This window comes from Paramisgurnus dabryanus, chromosome 8, assembly GCF_030506205.2.
Source record: "Paramisgurnus dabryanus chromosome 8, PD_genome_1.1, whole genome shotgun sequence".
Taxonomy (NCBI): domain Eukaryota; kingdom Metazoa; phylum Chordata; class Actinopteri; order Cypriniformes; family Cobitidae; genus Paramisgurnus; species Paramisgurnus dabryanus.
The window spans coordinates 20,538,894-20,558,451 of NC_133344.1; the positions used below are offsets into that span (position 1 = coordinate 20,538,894).

The window sequence follows — 19,558 nt, forward strand, 5'->3', positions numbered from 1 at the left end:
TTGTTGCTTGTCAGACTGTAGATATGACTCGGGTGAGGTCACTGTAAAAGCAACCCGAGTCTGGAGCCGGATAATTAATGAGCCATTTGAGAAGGTCAACGCAGAGCTCACGTCTACAGCTTCACGGAGAGATCAGTGGCCCACAATCAAGCTTTCTTTCTTTTATTTATATTTCTTTATTATTCCCCCAGTGCTTCTTAAATATAGGCTCCTGTAGACCTAATTTGTTTGACTGTGTGTATATGGGATCCTCTGAAACTAATTAAGGAATAGGAGAAGGAAGAATCGAATATAGTAGCTCGGCACGGCTGCTCTAATGAGACGCAGTCTCTGGGCCGAGTGCTTATCTGATATAAAACATTAGCACAGGGTCTATATTGACTAATTGTAAACAGTTACACTGGAGTGTGTGAGCTCTTCCCTAAAGTTTATCGTTTTACCTCTATAACAACAGCATGCAGTGCAGGAGGAGCTCAGTTTAATTACATAGTATCAGTTCAGGAAGCAGGACGATTTTTAAGTGTTCTGCTCAAACACAAGGTTATCTCATATCATGAGTCTTGAGGTTGCGCATAATAATGGCAGTTCCTCTTGTTTTACTCTATGTATATACTGGCAACATTTTGCCAATTCGACAAAAAAAAATTCAGTGGCCCCAATTATTTGGACACTTCAGTAAAGCGGCATTTAATATTCAAAATTAAGCATTTGTGACTATGCCTGTTTTTTTATCTTGACATGTGATGAGTTGCTGTAACTTATAAAATAAAGTTGAAGTAGCTTAACTTATTTGAACTTTATTTTATACATTTTTCTCACTAGTCAAGATAACACATCTAAGTTGAAACAACAGTAACAATTTACATTAGGGATGCACCGATAGGATTTTTTTGGGCCGATACAGATTTATACAGACAACTTCTGGCTGATGCCGATACCGATATTAAACACTTGTATACAATACTATACAGTTGGTCTATTAGCTAGTTTATTTCTGCATAAAATTATTTTTACTGAACATGGATTGGATCTAATTAACATTCAACTGACCAACATATTAAGAGAGGCACAAATTAAGCTAAAACAAATATGTAAGGGATAATCCACGGCTAGCCATGCATTAAAGGGTTTTAATGCACGACGTAGAGGCGAAGAACCACCCGACGCGTAGCGGAGGGTGGTTGTCTCTGCGAAGTGCATTAAAACCCTTTAATGTATGGCTAGCCGTGGATTATCCCGCGTATACCTTGGTTATTTGCCAAGTTAAAGCAGTAATTAATGTTTACAGTGTAATTTTTTTAACAGACGGGTAAAAATGACAGTCATTTTTAAGTTAAGGCTCGCACTCCATCCGCTTTAAATAAAGTAGTGCTGAAATAAAACCTGCGCACTTTAAAGAGAGATGCACTTATGTCTCGCTCGCTCGCTCTCTCTGCAAGTGTAACTGTGTTACTATGGTTACCAATGTTTATAGTAGCAGATTATTTCTAACTGTAATTAAACTGACTGGAACTACCTGTGCATTAAACAGTTTTAATCCACACCTTCCAGCCAATCAGAATCAAGTATTTAAACAGACCATGGTATAAAATAAGACAACATGACAACCTTCAAAGGTGTTTTTTTATTAACAACATTAACTAATGCTTTATTTGAGAATTGTATCTGTTATCATTTTAAACCCAATAACAGTTTAGGCCAAACAACTTTTCTTAAAAAAACAAACCGACCATCTAATGCAGGGGTGTCAAACTCATTTTAGGTTGAGGCCCTGATGGAAAATAACATCAGGGACGGATGATGATAATAGTGATAATAACATTAACTAAACAAACTACAAAATAATTAGCAAGAACACTAAAAAAAACACGGCTCTGTTAAAACTCACAAACATTAACATACTCATACTGTACAAAAACACAAATTCACATCCGTAAAAACCCACTGGTCTTAGGTTGAAAAGAGTTAAATGAACTTCCTCTGTATGGAACCGTAACAGAATTATACCTTATGCTTAAACTAGACAGACCAACTACCCCGTCCCACCTTAAAGGATTTTTAAAATATGGAAAGTAGTGTGCAAAAGTCTTAGGCCACCATGCCAGAATTAGATTAGTTGTTTTTGCAATGTTATAGTTATCACATTTAATTGTTTCTCAGTCTCTTAAATAGAATACATCCAAAAAATACAGGAAATGTGTATGTTGTATAAAAACTTTATACAAATGTAAACTGATGTGTCAAGTTTTTACTGTAGGGTTGACTCCCCTTCCACTTGAGCAATAGTAGGAGACTGCAGGATCTCTTGAACCTAAATAAAATTAAATCCTAATTTTTCATTTTAAAGAAATGAATCTTTTTACTTCATTCTGCTTAAAAACGCTCATATAATGTGTTTAGTGCCAAGAGATGTCACATTAAATACTGACTGAATAATGCCTGAAGAAGACATTTAGTCCTAAGAATTTTTTTTTTTGTACATATTTCCTGTATTTATATATATATATATATGCACAGTACTGTATTTCATATTTTATAATAAATCATCATGCGGGCCGTTTGGGACACCTTTGTGGGCCGTGTTTGGCCTGCGGGCCGTATGTTTGACACCCCTGATCTAATGCATTGACATTTATTCACTATGTGCAAATCCTTTTTGTGGCAACTGTACATAATTTTGAAACTTTTTGAAATGTTGTAATAGCTTACAGATTGACAAACACTCATGCATAAAAAATGTAATTAAATTCTATTGCTGATTTGTAAATTCAACATCCACATATTTTAAATGTCGTGTTCCTTATCTCTTGTTTGACATTCACTACCTGCTTTGTAATTTGGTTAATTGTGTTTTAACCAAATACCAAGAATACCACGCAGAGAGAGGTATTCACATTGTCCTTATTATATGTGTTATGAATGTAATTAGGATTTCAAATACTTAACATTCCTTTATAAAAATTTCTATGATGTTTAGTCAGTCGGATTTCCAAAATCCTCTTAAAACCTAAGTGGGCCCACTTGTATTGTGGCAGTATCATCATCATCGGGCAGCACACTTAAGACTTCGTAGTATACAGTATAGTAGGTGGCTGGCCAGTCATAATTTGTGTCTCCAATACACACAAACACACACACACACACACACACACACACACACACACACACACACACACACACACACACACATATGTACAGTCTCACATCACTGTTTAAGGATGGAAACAAGTCGCTATGCAAACTCATCATCTCTCATTTTAAAACCTTGCAAGTCAGATGTTAAGCATTGCCTCATGATATTACTATGCAAAATCCTACTATGCAAAAACCCCCAATGACGGAGTCCCACTCCCCTCCTTCCCCCTTCCTCCTCCTCCCCTATACTGTATCTCCCAGGCTTCCCCGATTACGGTTTCTATTCCTCGCCAAGCGACCAACGGGCACCCCCCTTCTCCTTTGCGGACTATGGCTCCCTGGGTCCCCAGGCGGCTCAGCTGCTGCAAAGCGAGCATGCCACATCAGCCTGCAACTCCCCTCTCCAGCACCTGGCCAGCCCGGATCAGTATAAGAGCCCAGGTGTGTACCCGCCTCTCCTTCATTCAATGATTGATTTGATTCATGCGGTTGACTCATCACCCTGCCATTCATTTAAACAAGAAAGAGAGAAGGAAAGGAACTCGTGCATCTTTGCAGGTTGCTTGATGTGCGCTGCATGTTCGTAGCTTTGATAAAAGCAATCTGAGGGAGCCAGCAGCCATGAGTGTGCATACGTGCTCGCTAATGTGCACGTACTGTTAAGATGTCTTGGCAAGCTGCAGTCCTCGTACAATTAACCATGCGTATATCTCGTGCGGTGCAATGCTTTCAGACGTATATATGTATTTCACGCCCATTGGCTCCATAACACTCACCTGTCAGCCTGCTGGCGTTATGATAAATGATATCCAATCTTATTTCATATACATAAGTATAAAGTCATTTGCCGTAAGTCAATTCAGTCTCTTAGTTTGCACCATTGGGCACCCATTCATATATTTAGAGTCGTGCATTATGTATTTTTACTGCATTTTTGTTCTGTTTGGCATACATACTTTGCAAGGGCCCAAAATGGATTCGGATATTTTGGCACCAATTAAGCGTTTATGAATGTCTTTGCATTAGATTGCATGAATTATCCAAGGTGATTTTGCATCAAATGCAATGAAATATACATTTTGAGTGTCCGAATAACTTTAATATTCTTCTTGGGGACACTAAACTAAAAATAATTACTGGTTATGAGTAAGATGGAGTAGAGTTTGTAGCATGGAGCATGAAAACTTTTTGTTCTGATAGCACATTCAGAGGCATCGTTTTTGTTATTGCTTAATGTAGCGCCTCACTAAACTTGATTTCAAAAACAGCACGGCTCGCTTTACATCCAGCAGCCTGTAGTTCAAAGAATACAGTTGTAATAATATGTGAGATCTTCGCAAATGGGAGAAAAGTGCCATCAAAGGGTTATGACTAAAATTGTCCTGCAGACATTAAGGTATAGTTGAATCAGCGGCCATTACAGACTTTATGTTTTTTGTTCGTATTCCAGGTAGGGAATGTTAGGAACGTTGACAGTATCGGTGCATATCGGTTATTATATTTCCTAGCATCATAAGCAGATATACTTAAAGGATTAGTCAATTTTCTTAAAAAAAAATCCAGATAATTTACTCACCACCATGTCATCCAAAATGTTGATGTCTTTCTTTGTTCAGTCGAGAAGAAATTATATTTTTTGAGGGAAACATTCCAGGATTTTTCTCATTTTAATGGACTTTAGAGGACCCCAATACTTAACACTTAACTCAACACTTAACCGTTTTTTTTAACGGAGTTTCAAAGGACTATAAATGATCCCAAACGAGGCATAAGGGTCTTATCTAGCGAAACGATTGTCATTTTTGACAAGAAAAATAAAAAATATGCTCTTTTAAACCACAACTTTTCGTCTAGATCCGGTCCTGTTATGCGCCAGCGTGACCTCACGCAATATGTCATCACGCCAAGAGGTCACAGAGGACGAATGCGAAACTCCGCCCCAGTGTTTACAAGTGTGTTGAAAGAGGACCGTTCTGATGTTGTTGTATGTGGAATGATACTAATTAATGTCTTTGTGTCAGTTTATTGTTTAAAATGGTCCGCAAATGTGCGTTTCATATATGTAACACGTGACCTTTACGCAATTACGTGAGGTCACGCTGGCGCGACACAGGACCGAAGATAGACGAGAAGTTGTGGTTTAAAAGTGCATATTTTATTTTTTTCTTGTCAAAAAGGACAATCGTTTCGCTAGATAAGACCCTTATACCTCGTTTGGGATCATTTAGAGTCCTTTGAAGCTGCGTTGAAACTGCAATTTTAAACTGCATTAAAACTGTTAAGTGTTGGGGTCCATTAAAGTCCATTAAAATGAGAAAAATCCTGGAATGTTTTCCTTTGAAAAAAATTATTTCTTCTCGACTGAACAAAGAAAAACAAACATTTTTGATGACATGTTGGTGAGTAAATGATCTGGATTTTTTAAGAAAATGGACTAATCCTTTACTTGCTTTACTCAAACACTTTACCTTTCTTTATTAGAGTGATCTTTAAATGATTGCATCTCTTTAAATAGACTCACTGTGCATACGTTTTTTTTATCTATAATAGTTGGTAATGTGCATAAAGGATTTTCAAAGCATCATCAAGCTACAAAAACAATTTCCTGCTCTGTTAATGAACACAACCATTGATGGCTTCTAAAGATACAAAAGAGTGAATTTAATAGTGAGCGGAGGTCTTTTGCCATAGCTCAGCATGTAATGCTAACCAGTGTCTCTTAAAATGGAGTTATTTGATATTGCGGAAAGCATTTTATCATCTGATTTTAGGTGTGAATGCTGTGATCTAGATAACTTGTGTATCAAACTCATGTGATGACACCATTTCAAGATAAGCGTTAACACACGGGGAAGCCTGTTAACAGCCTTACACTTGAAGACTGTGTTGGACACCCTCCTATTTTTAGTCTCTTTATGCTTACATTACATTTGCCCACCATCCTCACATTTTATCCTTTTGGTAATTAATCTGTCATAGTGTTTATCTCTTTAATGAAATACAGTTTGATACATTGGATGAGTATGACAGTCTGATGTTTTTATCATTTTGTAGATTACAATTAATTACAATGTTATACATTTCGTTACCTTAAAATGAATGAATATTAAAGGAAAACACCACCGTTTTTTAATATTTTATTATGTTCTTACCTCAACTTATACAAAATAATACAAACCTATCTTTTTTCAATGCGTGCAGTTCATCGTTGCACAGCGCGTTGTGAATGTGTTAGCATTTAGCCTAGCCCCATTCACTTCTTACTGTAGGTTCACACCAGCCGCGTTTGAGGCAACCCAGTCTCACCCCATTTCGTCAATATTTGACGACACTTGACCATTCGTCAATATGTGACGCGGAGGGTATACCTTTCGCGTCATTTTTTGACGAACTGGGGACTTCAATACTATTACGTCCGTTGCATTCTCTTCTCCTATTTTCTTACCAATTTCGCGTCGGTTTAGGGTTAGATTTACATAATGACATCCCTACCCAAACCTAACTCTAACCCCAACGCCAGGTGACAACTGTTTCTAACCCCAACGCCAGGTGACAACTGTTTAATTTCGCGTACACTGTTTAATTTCACGTACACGGTTTAATTTTGCGTAATCTAACCCTAAACCGACGCGAAATTGGTAAGAAAATAGGAGAAGAGAATGCAACGGACGTAATAGTATTGAAGTCCCCAGTTTGTCAAAAAATGACGCGAAAGGTATACCCTCCGCGTCACATATTGACGAATGGTCAAGTGTCGTCAAATATTGACGAAATGGGGTGAGACTGTGTTATTTGAGGCGTCAAATTCGCGTCTACCGCGACTAGTTTGCCACTTGTATGATTTGAGTTTATTCGCTTTATTCACATGTGAAATTCTAGTTATCGAGACATTCACGCAGAAATTTGCGTCATGGGAGGGGCTTCTGCGACTTTGCTCGCTTTCTGTAATCACGTCACTACTAGAGCAAGCCCTGATTGGTTAACGCAGCGCGTTTTTCCGCCAAAGTTAAAATTTTTCAACTCGCGTGTTACCCTCGGCAATGCTCAATTATCGCCATTTGCGGAATCCAGATGGGCGTCAACGCATCTTTACATTGACTTAACATTGAAATCACGCTTGACGCCTCTACCGCGGCTGGTCTGAACGCAGCATTAAGATCCAAAAAGGGAGCTTTTCCGCCATTCAATATAGTTCTCATTTTTATCCGCTTAAAAATTGCCACGTTTTATTTTGTGTCACCATACTTACTTGTGTAACTACTCATCTAGCCATCTTTAAATAGGAAAAACATGGCTTCTAAATTCATCCCTGTTTGGATCCTAAGGAATAAATGGGGCTAGGCTAAATGCTAACACATTAAAGACATGCTGTGCAAAGATGAACTGCATGCATTGAAAAAAGATAGCTATGTATTAATTCGCCCAAGTTGATGTAAGAACATAGTAAAATATTGAAAACCGGTGGTGTTTTCCTTTAACATTAGCATATTTGTTTTGGTGATCTGAACATTTCACAATTATTTTACGATCAAAAGCAACTTCTACACATACGTCAGCGACAGCTATCCTCCATCGTGCTCAGATCTACCAGCATATGTTCACTCTTTCCCATCATCCCTAGAAGTAGCTGTCTCTATTTTGATGCACTGACATTTAGAAGTGAGAGCTCAGGCTGCTAAAGCGCTCACCTCTCCTCTTGTGTGTGTACTCATTTGTGTGAAAAGCAGACGGATGGTGCGAGCTTCCCTCTTTCGGGTTTACCCGCAGTGGCATGTTGCCCCCTATCTAATATATTTGTTCTCTCACGTTAGCCCTTCCATTCACACTGATATATTTTCGACTTCTTGAAGCTGCCCCGATGATAGACTCCTCCTTGAATGGGTGCTAAGCTGAAGGCCTCTGCCTGTGAAGGAACTTGATTTAATATTCGCTTATTAATGGAAGTGTCATAAGGGAACAGCGCGTAGGAGAAAAATGAGCGTGGCGCGGCAAGGGGTCTCGAAGTTTCTGAGAGCTTTCATTTAATTTAATTCATGCATTTGTTTTTATTTTCTTTAATTTGCCTCTCGACGGCAATAAAATGAAGAGGTCATCTGTTTATGACAGCAGCTATGGCTCAAGTGCTCTGATATAATTAGTCTTAAGTGTAATTTCCCTCCCAAAAAAAGCTCCTCCATCCCTAATCCAATTTTCTCAGTTTTCTGCTCTTTTAAGTTTAGGTTCTGATTTCGGAAAATGAAATCGGAGCCTAATCTCAGTTTCTGCGGAAGCGAAACCACAGTGGCGGCGGTGAGGAAACTGCACGGTTCAGTCTTTAGCGTCTTTTACCCAAGACACCCTCACCAATTTCCTGGTTTCCGGGCTGCTGGTAGGCCTGATAGCCCCCTGAGGCTAACTGCCAGATAATCACCGCCATATATTTAAGGAAAAAAATGGAGGAGAGGGACGGAGAGAGAAAGAGAGACCACTTTCTCAATGACAGGTGTTGATTAGATAGGGGGTGTTGTGGCAAAATCCCCTATGCAATTTTCAGAGAGGGACTTTGGAGAACCGGCAGTCAAATTTGAAGGAGGATAGACGTGGAGCACTTGATATGAGATCGGGGGAAAGGGAGATGATGTGAACGGGGCGGATGAGGTTATGGTAATAACAGAGTCCTGCAAGGAAATGATTCATTTTCACTTTTAAACTCTTAAACATCTCAAGACGGCCCTTCAGAGAAAACATCCTCTCGGACCTTGCTCAAAAAACATCTTCATACCACATCAGTCCAGCTTTATGTGCTTGCTTAATACTTGCATGAGCTTCGGTTGGCATGCATGCTATATGAGTGCTGTTTAGACGCACATATGTTTCTTTCATCTGCAAATATGTGACCCTCTCTATGAAATCCAGGCTAAAGTCTCATAACCTAATTATGAGATTAGGAGCATCAAAGTTTGAATTCAGTCATGGCCTTACTCAGTCGATATTAAATACATCAAGGTTATATTTTCACAGAATGTTTTTTGTATTATGTAGGATGATTTGATGTTAAAAACATACAAAAAATACTGTAGCTGGGTTTTCACAGAACGGGTCACATATGAGACAGTGGTCTTGCCTTGTATCAGCATGCATTATCAGATGTGTGTGTATATGTCTATGCCCAGTTAAGAAATGATTGATTCATTTGTATACATTTTATGAACAATAAAGAAATATGCAAGGAATAGTTCATACAAAAATCTGTTACTTTGGCACCCTTGTGTAATTCCAAAGGCTTATGACTTTTGATCATAAAAAAATCCTTTAATCACATGACTTTAAAAGTCTTAAATCTAGACAATAGTGTTGGATATTCTGTTCTGAATAACTTATCTTTATGTAGGCTTTATGACAGAATCTCCTTAAAACATTTGGGTGAACTAAAAGTACCTCTTACTATAGACATATGCACACAGCCTCCTAATAGCATTGTTGTTGTGTGATGCTTTGCTTATGTACCGTGCATGCTTGTTAGTCTTGCTACACACCAGCAGTCCTGAATAGCACCTCTGCTCACATTACTGTTGGCACGGCCACTTCTCTGGCAGGCACCAATCCGCCCCGGCCTGGAGCTTTTCCTGGAGCCAGCAGCCCCGGGCCTGTGGCTGACCTGTACGGCCCCACCAGCCAGGACTCCGGCGTGGGCAACTACATTAGCGCTGCTAGTCCCCAGCCCGGCTCTGGCTTTGGACACAGCATTGCTGTAAGTATCCTATTCAACACCATTCACCGCTCTATCTTCACTCTGTCCCACCTTCTGCATTCGGCTTATGTTAGTGCTTTCAGTGTCCAGTAGTTGCTACTGTAGTTTTAGAGTTTGTCTTTGCCATACATTTGGTTATGGGGGAAATCAGAAATTTCTTAAATAATCTTACTTTGTGTTTGTACTAAAAAGTGCCTGCACTCTAAAAAAAAAATAGGTGGTTTTAACCCATGGTTGAGGACACTGTCAGAAAAAGGATCAAAAAATAGTCCCAATCTGTCACTGGGGGAGGTACCCTTTAAAAAGATCTATTTGGGTACAGATGTATATACATTGAGCTAGAAATCTTTTTTGGGTCCAAAGTAATGTACTTGACCCAAAATGACCCTAATCACTTTTTACCCACTGCCAACTTTTTGTTTTTTAAAGAAAGGCCCAACCTTAGACAAACCCAAATAATTTGACCCAGTGAAAATGTTTTGAACGCGACTGGACCCGAATGTAAACGCCACGACGTGTGCGCAATCTTCAGCCACGCATGCACCAGTCAGACCGAAAGAAACCCGGTGGCCTCGCAACCAATTTGGCCCGCTGCTCCATTTATTTTCATTTGTTATCTGACGACAACACCAAGGTAACCGCTACAGTGTGCATTCAAAATTGATTGACAGGTCTGGCTCCACGAAAATTAACCTAACGCCAGCCACACGATGTCGCAAGTGCTCTTGGCAAACAGAGGAGGGGTTGGAAAAGGACTTGATGCATACACACAAGATAGTTTGGGTCTTCTCAGGTCTGTTTGACAAAAACACATTACCCGAGACCGGATGCCACTCATATTATAACCGACTCATGTCCGGGGCACACGTGATACTTTCAGACCTGAAATCACTCGGGTCAGTTCGGCAAAAACACATTCATTTTAAATGACCTGAGACCTGATGGCATTAATATTATACCCGACCCGTGTCCGAGGTACGCATAAAACTTTTGTACCCGAACACGCTCAGGTCTCCTGGTCGGACCTTGGATTTTCGGATCTATGTGGACCAGTGAAGACCTCTACTTTGAGAAACTAATATGAACACTTAAAGATGTACTTTTTAAAAGGGTATCGCCTCAGTGACGGAGAGGGACTGTATTTGGCCTTTTTTTGGCAGTGTAACAACAATCCAGCATATGTTTATTTAAAACTTTAAAGGGACTATTTTTTTTTAAATAGGCTTATTTCCCAGCTCCCCTAGAGCTAAACATGATTTTTACAGTTTTGCAATCTACGCTACCACTTTTAGCATAGCTTAGCATAATCCATTGAATCTGATTAGACCATTAGCATTGCGCCTAAAAATACCCAAAGTTAAGTTGCGATATTTTTCCTATTTGAATTATATTTTATACGCAGTGCCCGAAAATAGTTCCTTTGGTAACTTTCAATAGCAGGGGACTATTTTCGGGCACTGTGTAATATCATTCCGCCTGCTGCAGCCATGTTACGGCAGCAAAGTCCTTGATTATTACGCCAGAATGAGAGTATAGTTCCTAGCCATATGTGCCTATCACGATGTAACTACAGAAGAGTCAAGTTTTAAATAGGAAAAATATTGAATCTCTTTGGTTATTTTTGAGCGCGATGCTAATGGTCTAATCAGATTCAATGGATTATGCTAAACTATGCTAAAAGTGGTACTGCCAGACCTGGAGATCAGCTGAATGAATTCCAAAACTGTTAAAATCAAATGTTTAGGGGAGCTGGAAATGAGCATATTTTCAAAAAAAGTGGAGTGTCCCTTTAAGGTTGGTTCTGTCCAGTATTTATCCACCCATGGGTTAAACAACCCAACATTTTTTAGAGTATGATTAAAGAAGATTACGAATACATTTTAATGCTATGAAATATTGCAAGCAAAGGAGGCACCCGCTGAATAATACAAGCTTTTCATTGAAATCTTTCCAAAAGCAATAAATATTTCTAATACAACTACTAAGAAGTTTAAAAGAAGCTAATAGATGATACACGAGGGGAGTAATACATAAATAACAAATCAGTATGTTGAAATGGATCCAAAGGTATGATAGATATGCATATTTTATATTCAGATACTAATTATTAGGAACTATTCTATAAAATGTTTCTCGTTCGCAGCCAGAAAAATGTGAAATCACAGTCTCATTAGTGTAAAGCAGGTGCCCTGGTAAATAGCTGAAGTTAGATAGTGTCGGGTTTAGCATTGCTAACATTTCTGCATTCCCACCAGCATTTCTGTCTCTTCCTGTCAACTTCAGAATAACAAACTGTGAACTTGTACCGGCTGTCAGCAACAGTGTGATGTGTCAGGGTGCCTTTGTTCATGTGCCAGCCTGCAGGACAGAAATCTCACAATTAGTTCGTCTCTCATATTCAACCCGGTATTTTGTTTCTTGCGCACAATGGCTTTTTTATTTTTCACGCAGATGATGGGCATACCAGCGGCAGCCTTTGAAAGGTCCCCCACACAAAGTGCATATGTAAATCAATAAGGCAATAATAAACTCTTGTGCGAAACCCTGTCATAAGAATATGTTGTATTGCCCTTTGAAGCCATAGGCATTCATTATTTTTCCATGCATTCAATTTTAACCTTTAACGCAATGGAGAGATAGAGCGTCAAAGGCCGGCTCGCGGGGGGTCGATGATGGAGACGGGTTAAATCGCAGGCCGCCGAGAGAATAACAGACTCCGGACCATATTCCGAACCGCCATCCGGAATCATCAAGGTTTGCTTGAAAATAAATAAGCCTTTGTGTGCAAAGACGCGCCACTCAAAACTTAACTTTTGCTTTGAATGCTTGTTTGTGAAGAAAACCAAATGTGTTTTTCTATCGTGCACTTAAGTACAGTTTGCAAAACAGACTGGGCATTCATTAAATCTAAACTGGATTTTTCAGAATAACAATGTTACTTTGCGCTTGACTTCAGATAGAGTTTTTCTGACCTAAATCCAGGGAAATTTAGGTTGGGCCCAAATCCTCCGAACACCTTACAAGCGATTGACAATGTTCTAGAGGCAGAAAGATGTTTTATTCTTAGCCTGGCATGAACTACTGCTTCAGTTAACCTCTGCAGCCTTAACACAAACTGAGATGCTTCTCAATGACTCCTCAATGTTTTAAACAGCACCTGACACTGGTAAAGTTCACAGTTTGCATAGTGAGAATCTGTGATTTCTGACAAAAATTGTTTTGGCTTTAGAGTTTTATTGCATGAATTGTGATGTCTAATGAATCTATTAATGTGGTTATTGTTGGCATGAATGTAAATGATCATGTGATATAATTCTGTAAATATTCTTTACAATTTCATACACTTAAATACTTTTTATCAAATTATTCAAAAGATTGTTCTTTGATAGACTGCACTTTCGATGAAAATATGGTCAAAATATGTACGCCATCTGTCACTGGGGCAGTACCCTTTAAAAAGATCCTCTTAGGTACAGATATATATACATTTGGTACCAATGTGTATCTTTGAGATACTAATATGAATTTTTTAGGTGCAAAGCTGTGCCACACTCCAGGTACATGAAGGTACAAAAGTTGTCACTGGGGCGGTAGACTGTAAAAAAAGATGGACATGACGCCACCCATACGTATCTAAAGATTGTTTTTGAAGCCAATAGTAGGTGGTGCCTCCCGTCACCATCTTGGCCGCGCGTCACCGTGCATTACTCACGAATATCCGAAAATGGGTAAAGAGGCGGGAGGTGTGTGATGCTGAGGTGGCACTATAGACTGTAAAAAAGATGGATTACACGACGTCGCTTCTTTCCATTGTAATTAATTAAAGCCAAAAATGTCCGATCATGGGCTCTGCCATGTTTCGTAAAAACGTCAGTTTGGAGCCAGGGCATGCATAGAAGGAATCGTCTGTGGAAACAGAGGCGGAGCCCAAACGCCTGCTCGCCCAATTCAACCACGCCAATCATAACAACACGCCTCGTTTCTATAGCATCAAATTACTAGCTAAAATGTAACTTACCACAAAAATAAACAATTACATATTAATTACAATTACAGGGACAGCTGGGGTACATATCTTGACCATTTCTCTGACAGTGTGTAAAGTATTTTTATTATATATTTTTATTTTCTTAGATCAGACAAAGATAATCATAAACCTGGCCTGATATTCACATCTAAAATATAAACATTGATTCATGCTAGCAACACATGCAGTGTATGAAGTATACTTACCAGTATTAGACGTATAAAGCTTTTCACTCGTACTGACACATTACTAACTGTACACTTTTAGGGTCCTTTGATTGCGACAGCTTTTACAAATGGATACCATTGAAACCTAACAGGTGGTTGGTTGCCATCTCAATTGAGGTAGATATATCCTGTACTATTTATCACACTATTTATTGACTTGTTTCATCATAATCATGTATTTATTCACATTATCTCATTTGCCTACTCCCTCTGATTTGATCTCAGATTAGTTTAATTTCTATAGTGTTTTTATTTCTCTTAAACACCATGAGGCTTTTACAGGGTTTTTATTAACATCCCAGACAGTTAAACTTAATATGCTGCAAAGTCAGTCTTATCTCACTATTACAGATTTATTATTTATTATTGATTTTACATTTAAAAGCCCTTTAAAAGCCTTTAAAACCGTGTCCCATTTTGCGAACAACATCAGTGTGGCAACTAAACATTTTTCCCTGCACTTATTTGTCACTAGTTAGTCCTTCATCCTCTGCACGCACGCCTATCACCCGACTCATCTTTTCATACGTCTGCGAGTGTATCTATTTGAAACTGCGCAGTTGCTTTCTTTCACTTCTTCAGTTTTACTGCAATCTCCTTGCTAGTGCAATTCCACAGCGTATTGACTGTGAAGTGCTGTATTTGGATATTATACACAGGTGCTATGGCTTTGAATATTGCACACCTGGATTGAGTCCTTGAACTCAGAGTCTCTTCACTGAGAATCTGTTGACTTAGGTACCATCTGATGCAATTCATCAGGTTTTTCAGGAAGAATGCTGCTTCCGTAATCACTGTGCTTGTAAAGTAGGATTTTAAGGACTTAAAGGTTTTTGTTATTGTGTATATAAGCTCAGACACGAATAAATCTGCGAGGCTTTACTCTATATCCGGTGTGTATCTAAGTAAATTCATATTCATTTTGTCAGAAAGAAACTTTTTATCGTCATCTCTATATAAAGAAGTAGTTCACTCAAAAATGAAAATTTTGTTATTTACGTACGTATTTACAATCATGTATGACTATGACTGAATAAGCAGCCTTTACACTATAAAGACATTTACATTAATGCATTTGTGATCCTTGAGCACAAAACCAGTCAAAAGTCACGCAGGTATAGTTGTGGCAATAGTCAACAAAAATTTTTATGGGTCAAAATTATCAATAATTTTATGCCAAAAATCATTAGGATATTAGGTAAAGATCATGTTCCCTGAAGATATTTTGTAAATTTCCCCTCGTAAATATATATAAACATGCATTTTTCATTAGTAATACAGTAAGGATTTCATTTGTACAACGTTAAAGGCAATTTTCTCAATACTTTTAATATTTTGCACCCTCAAATTCCACATTTTCACATAGTTGTTTCTCTGCCAAATATTTTCCTATAACCAACCAACATCAGTGGAAAGCTTATTTATTCAGCTTTCAGATGGTTTACTGTATAAATCCAAATAATGACACTATGACTGGTTTTGTGGTCCAGGTTCTCATTTGGCAGAAATTTTATCCAAAGCTGCATTTTATCAGTATGTGTTTCCCTGGATCGAACCCTAGACCTTTTGAATAGTTAATGCAATGCTTTACCAGTTGAGCCACAGGAATACAAACACAATGCAGTTGCACCATGAGATATGATGTGATCTTTAAATTTACATTTAGGCCTTTAGGCCTTACATTTTTATCTGAAGTGAGAAAAGCAGTGGAGCGATTTGTCATAGGGATATGAGATAATTTAAGAAGTACAATACAATGTTACTTCCTGCATACAAATTATTTTGTGTTCACAGAGGAAAAGGTGGTAACACTTTATTTGAAGGAGGGTTCATAAGACTGACATGACACGTCATGAACATGAAGGAGATTTTATGCACATTTATGACAACGATCATTAAGTGTCATTTGTTCAGATATGTCATTTTTAATGCAAAGATGACATTGTTTGAGATGTCTTTGTTATGACAACTTGACATTAAATAATACATTATAACTTGACATTACCAAGACAACTTTTTACCAGTGATACAAATTGAATTTGTCATTAAAAGTTTCAATCATTAAGTATTAATACTCTGTCAAATAGTTTCATAACAGCGTCATGAATATTCTCCATAATGTTTTTTTTACATTTCCTTCAGGTGTTACACTGCAAAAAGTGATTTTCAAGAAAACATTTTCTTAGTATTTTTGTCTTGTTTTCAGTAAAAATTTCAAAAAATTCTAAAATTAAGATGCCTTTTCTTGATTAGCAAAACGACCCAAGAAAATAAGTCTAGTTTTTAGACCAAAAATATCAAATTAAAGTGATTTTGTGCATAAAACAAGCAAAAAATCTGCAAATGGGGTAAGCAAATTTTTCTTGAATTTAAGAAAAATTTTCAAGATATTTTTGCTTACACCATTGGCAGATTTATTTGCTTGTTTTATGCACAAAATCACTTAAATTTGATATTTTCGTTCTAAAAACTAAAATTATTTTCTTGGGTCGTTTTGCTCATCAAGAAAAAAGCATTTTAATTTAAGAATTTTTTTATATTTTTACTAAAAACAAGACAAAAATACTAATACTAATTTTTTCTTTAAAATCGTTTTTGCAGTGTAGATATATAAAATCAATCAACCAATAATAATAATTATTATAATAATAATAATAATAAAAATATATTGTATATTTAGGTTTTATTGCATTTGGAGACTGATTCACCTAAAATTAAATGAAAACACTACAATAATGGGTTAAGCCATGTAGCGTTGGTTCCATATCGTTTTGCGCAAAAAAAAAAAAAAAACATATTGCACAAAAACAGTTAATTACATTAAATTCATTAAATGTTTTGTTCCTCTATTTGAGGAAGAACAAGTTCTGTATAAAGTTAAGTATAATCATTTGACGTGTCTGTATTTAAAATTATTTGACACAATGTTAACTTTATGTACCACTGTAGTTGATATCAAGAAAGGGTCAAGTTGAGGTCAAGAAAAATAATCATGATGCTGTTATACAACTATTTGACAAAGTAATATCACTTAATGACATTTAAATGACAGTTAATGTAATAACCCATGAAGCTAGGTAGTTTCTTAAGTTTGATAATCATTCTGCTATGTCATGTTTATGACAGATTTATGACAAGTTATGTTGTATTGGTTAATGTCAAGTTGTCATAACAAAGACATCTCAAACAATGTCATCTTTGCATTAAAAATTACATAATTGAACAAATGACACTTAATTACAGTTGTCATAAACATGCATAAAAATCTCCTTCATGTTCATGACATGTGTCATGTCATAATTATGATTATTAAATAACACACCTTCAAGTAAAGTGTTGCAGAAAAAGTCATATAAAAATACAATATGATTTTTATTTTGTGCTGAACCGTCACAGTATACAGTTTGTTCAGGGTGGCATATGAAGTGTTATTACCTGTGGCTCTTCTAACCCTTGACCTGTAGTTTAAATAAGGGGGTTTTGCACCGTAGTTTGACCGTAATTTTCCTAAATAGCTTCTCATCTCCTCCTTGAGGCAAAACAGATTATTGATTCATCGCTACGTTTGTACAACTGCAGTGTAAAATGAGCGCTGATTGAATGGATTCTCTGAGTGTTTGAAGTACACGTGATCAGCAGTCAGAAAAAGCGAACGCTATCGGCAGGTTCTCCACATGCAGCTTCTCAACTTGTCATTTCCCGCTTGGATGGACATCCAAAGAGTTTTTGCATGCTTTAAACACTAACATGTGTCATGGCAAAGTCTGAACCCCATGAAATATTAATGTGTGCTTGCGTTGTGTGTTTTGTATTTGAGCCTCTGCCTTAACAATATCCTGTGTCAAAAGGTCTTAATAAAAAGAGTCTGTGTGACTATAATAGTGAATCGTATAACATTTCTACTTCACTTTAAGTGCTGTTATTCTCCAGCATTCGGCTGGGTTGAATCGATAAACAGTTTTTGTTTTATTGGTTTGTGTTTGAACAAGATTTATATGTGTACTCGCAGTAAACACAAACGTCTGTTTATCAAACACTTTGAAGACTGTGTGTGTTTCTGAAACTGTTTGGTTTTTTTGCGACTGAAGCAAATCATATTAGAAACTCCTGTGTATTCTCAATATTTGCATATTCATTAGTATTGCTACTTTCAACTTTTCATATTAAGTTATAATAAGTAAAAACTTTTTTCTTGTAGGTCTGTAAGAAAGAACAAGTGTTTTAACAAAAGTTACAAACAAATTCATATATGTAAGATCTGTAAAGCCTGGGATACACTGCAGGATTTTTTGCTGTCCCAGATTAAAGATCTCCATTGGTGCGATTTCTGTGATCATGGCTCTTCGTCGGTGGTCTTATGTCATACAGTGAGAGAGGTTCAAAGACGGCCGTTTTCCCGATCTTGCGCCCAAAGATAGCCTGCGATAGTTTTCTGACAGTGTCAGAAATTCAGCATGATCACCGCACAGTGTGTTTGCTGCTACAACCTGCGTACTGGTACTTGTTTACCACTAGCGCATGCTGGTGATGTTGCGCTCACGTGTGACACAGCCATTGAAGCCTCCGTGTCATCATCCTACAGTCTACATTAGGGATGCACCGAATATTCGGCCACCGAAAAATTTTCACCGAAAGACTTTTATCACCGAAACAATACAGCCGAAATGTTGTGATGACGCAAACAGAAACCGCGACCTGCACGTGCTTGTCTAAAGCAACATGTATGCGCCGTGGATGTATTTAACCACAAAAAGGCGCTAAAGTACGCACAGAGGCACATGCGGTTGTGTCCGGTCCAGACGTGATCATCACAGTGAGTACGCCCTTCAAAGATCAAAACTCTTGATGTGTAAACTTTAGAGAGAGTCGCGCAAATGTCTCTCATACTGTATAGTCCATTAACATACATGTGCCGAATAAAGCAATGAAAAACAACGTAACGTTTTTATGCTGCGCTGTTTGGGATTCGCCTTCTTTCTCTGTGTGCGCGCGCATTTAAGTGCCCTCAATAGTGCACACAGGAGTGAGACGCAAACAAGCGAACGTAAAATCTTTCTGTTATTGACAGGGCACATATAAACAAAATTATCTCCAAAGTATTCTTTTTCTAATAAAAACATTTGTTTATGTCTTAAGTGTATGTATAGATTACAGTCATAAACCAGTCTCTGCTTATTTAAAGAGACAGTAACCTCAATTAACCTACTTAAGTCTAACAAAGAGACAAATAGCTCTAAAAATAATAATAATATATTTAATTTATACAATAAAGACAGTGTTATGACTCATTTAATTCGATTTCTGTACCAAATGCTAATGTTAGCCCTTATTAATGTGCAGCTTTGTTCTTTTTTATAAATGTTTGTAATTTCTTTATTTGTTATTAGATTTTCCCCACCCCCTTTTTGCTGATCTGAAAAATAATCCGATCCGTGCCTC

At 37.5% G+C, this 19,558-nt stretch overlaps 1 protein-coding gene across 17 annotated transcripts in view; it reads left to right on the forward strand.

Moving 5' to 3' along the window:
- The window catches only part of msi2b (musashi RNA-binding protein 2b), a 318,932-nt gene that overhangs the window by 292,865 nt on the left and 6,509 nt on the right, over nucleotides 1–19,558 (forward strand). For 4 of the 17 annotated variants that reach the window (XM_065280889.1, XM_065280892.1, XM_065280893.1 and 1 more), the window contains 2 exons: nucleotides 3,397–3,576; nucleotides 9,711–9,865. The exons of 3 other annotated variants lie outside the window; for them this stretch is intronic. In XM_065280889.1, the coding sequence (XP_065136961.1) occupies nucleotides 3,397–3,576; nucleotides 9,711–9,865 (335 nt within the window). Of the gene's footprint in view, nucleotides 1–3,396; nucleotides 3,577–9,710; nucleotides 9,866–14,159; nucleotides 14,237–19,558 lie in introns of all 17 variants that reach the window. 10 more of the 17 variants (XM_065280891.1, XM_065280890.1, XM_065280894.1 and 7 more) reach the window with 4 other exon arrangements.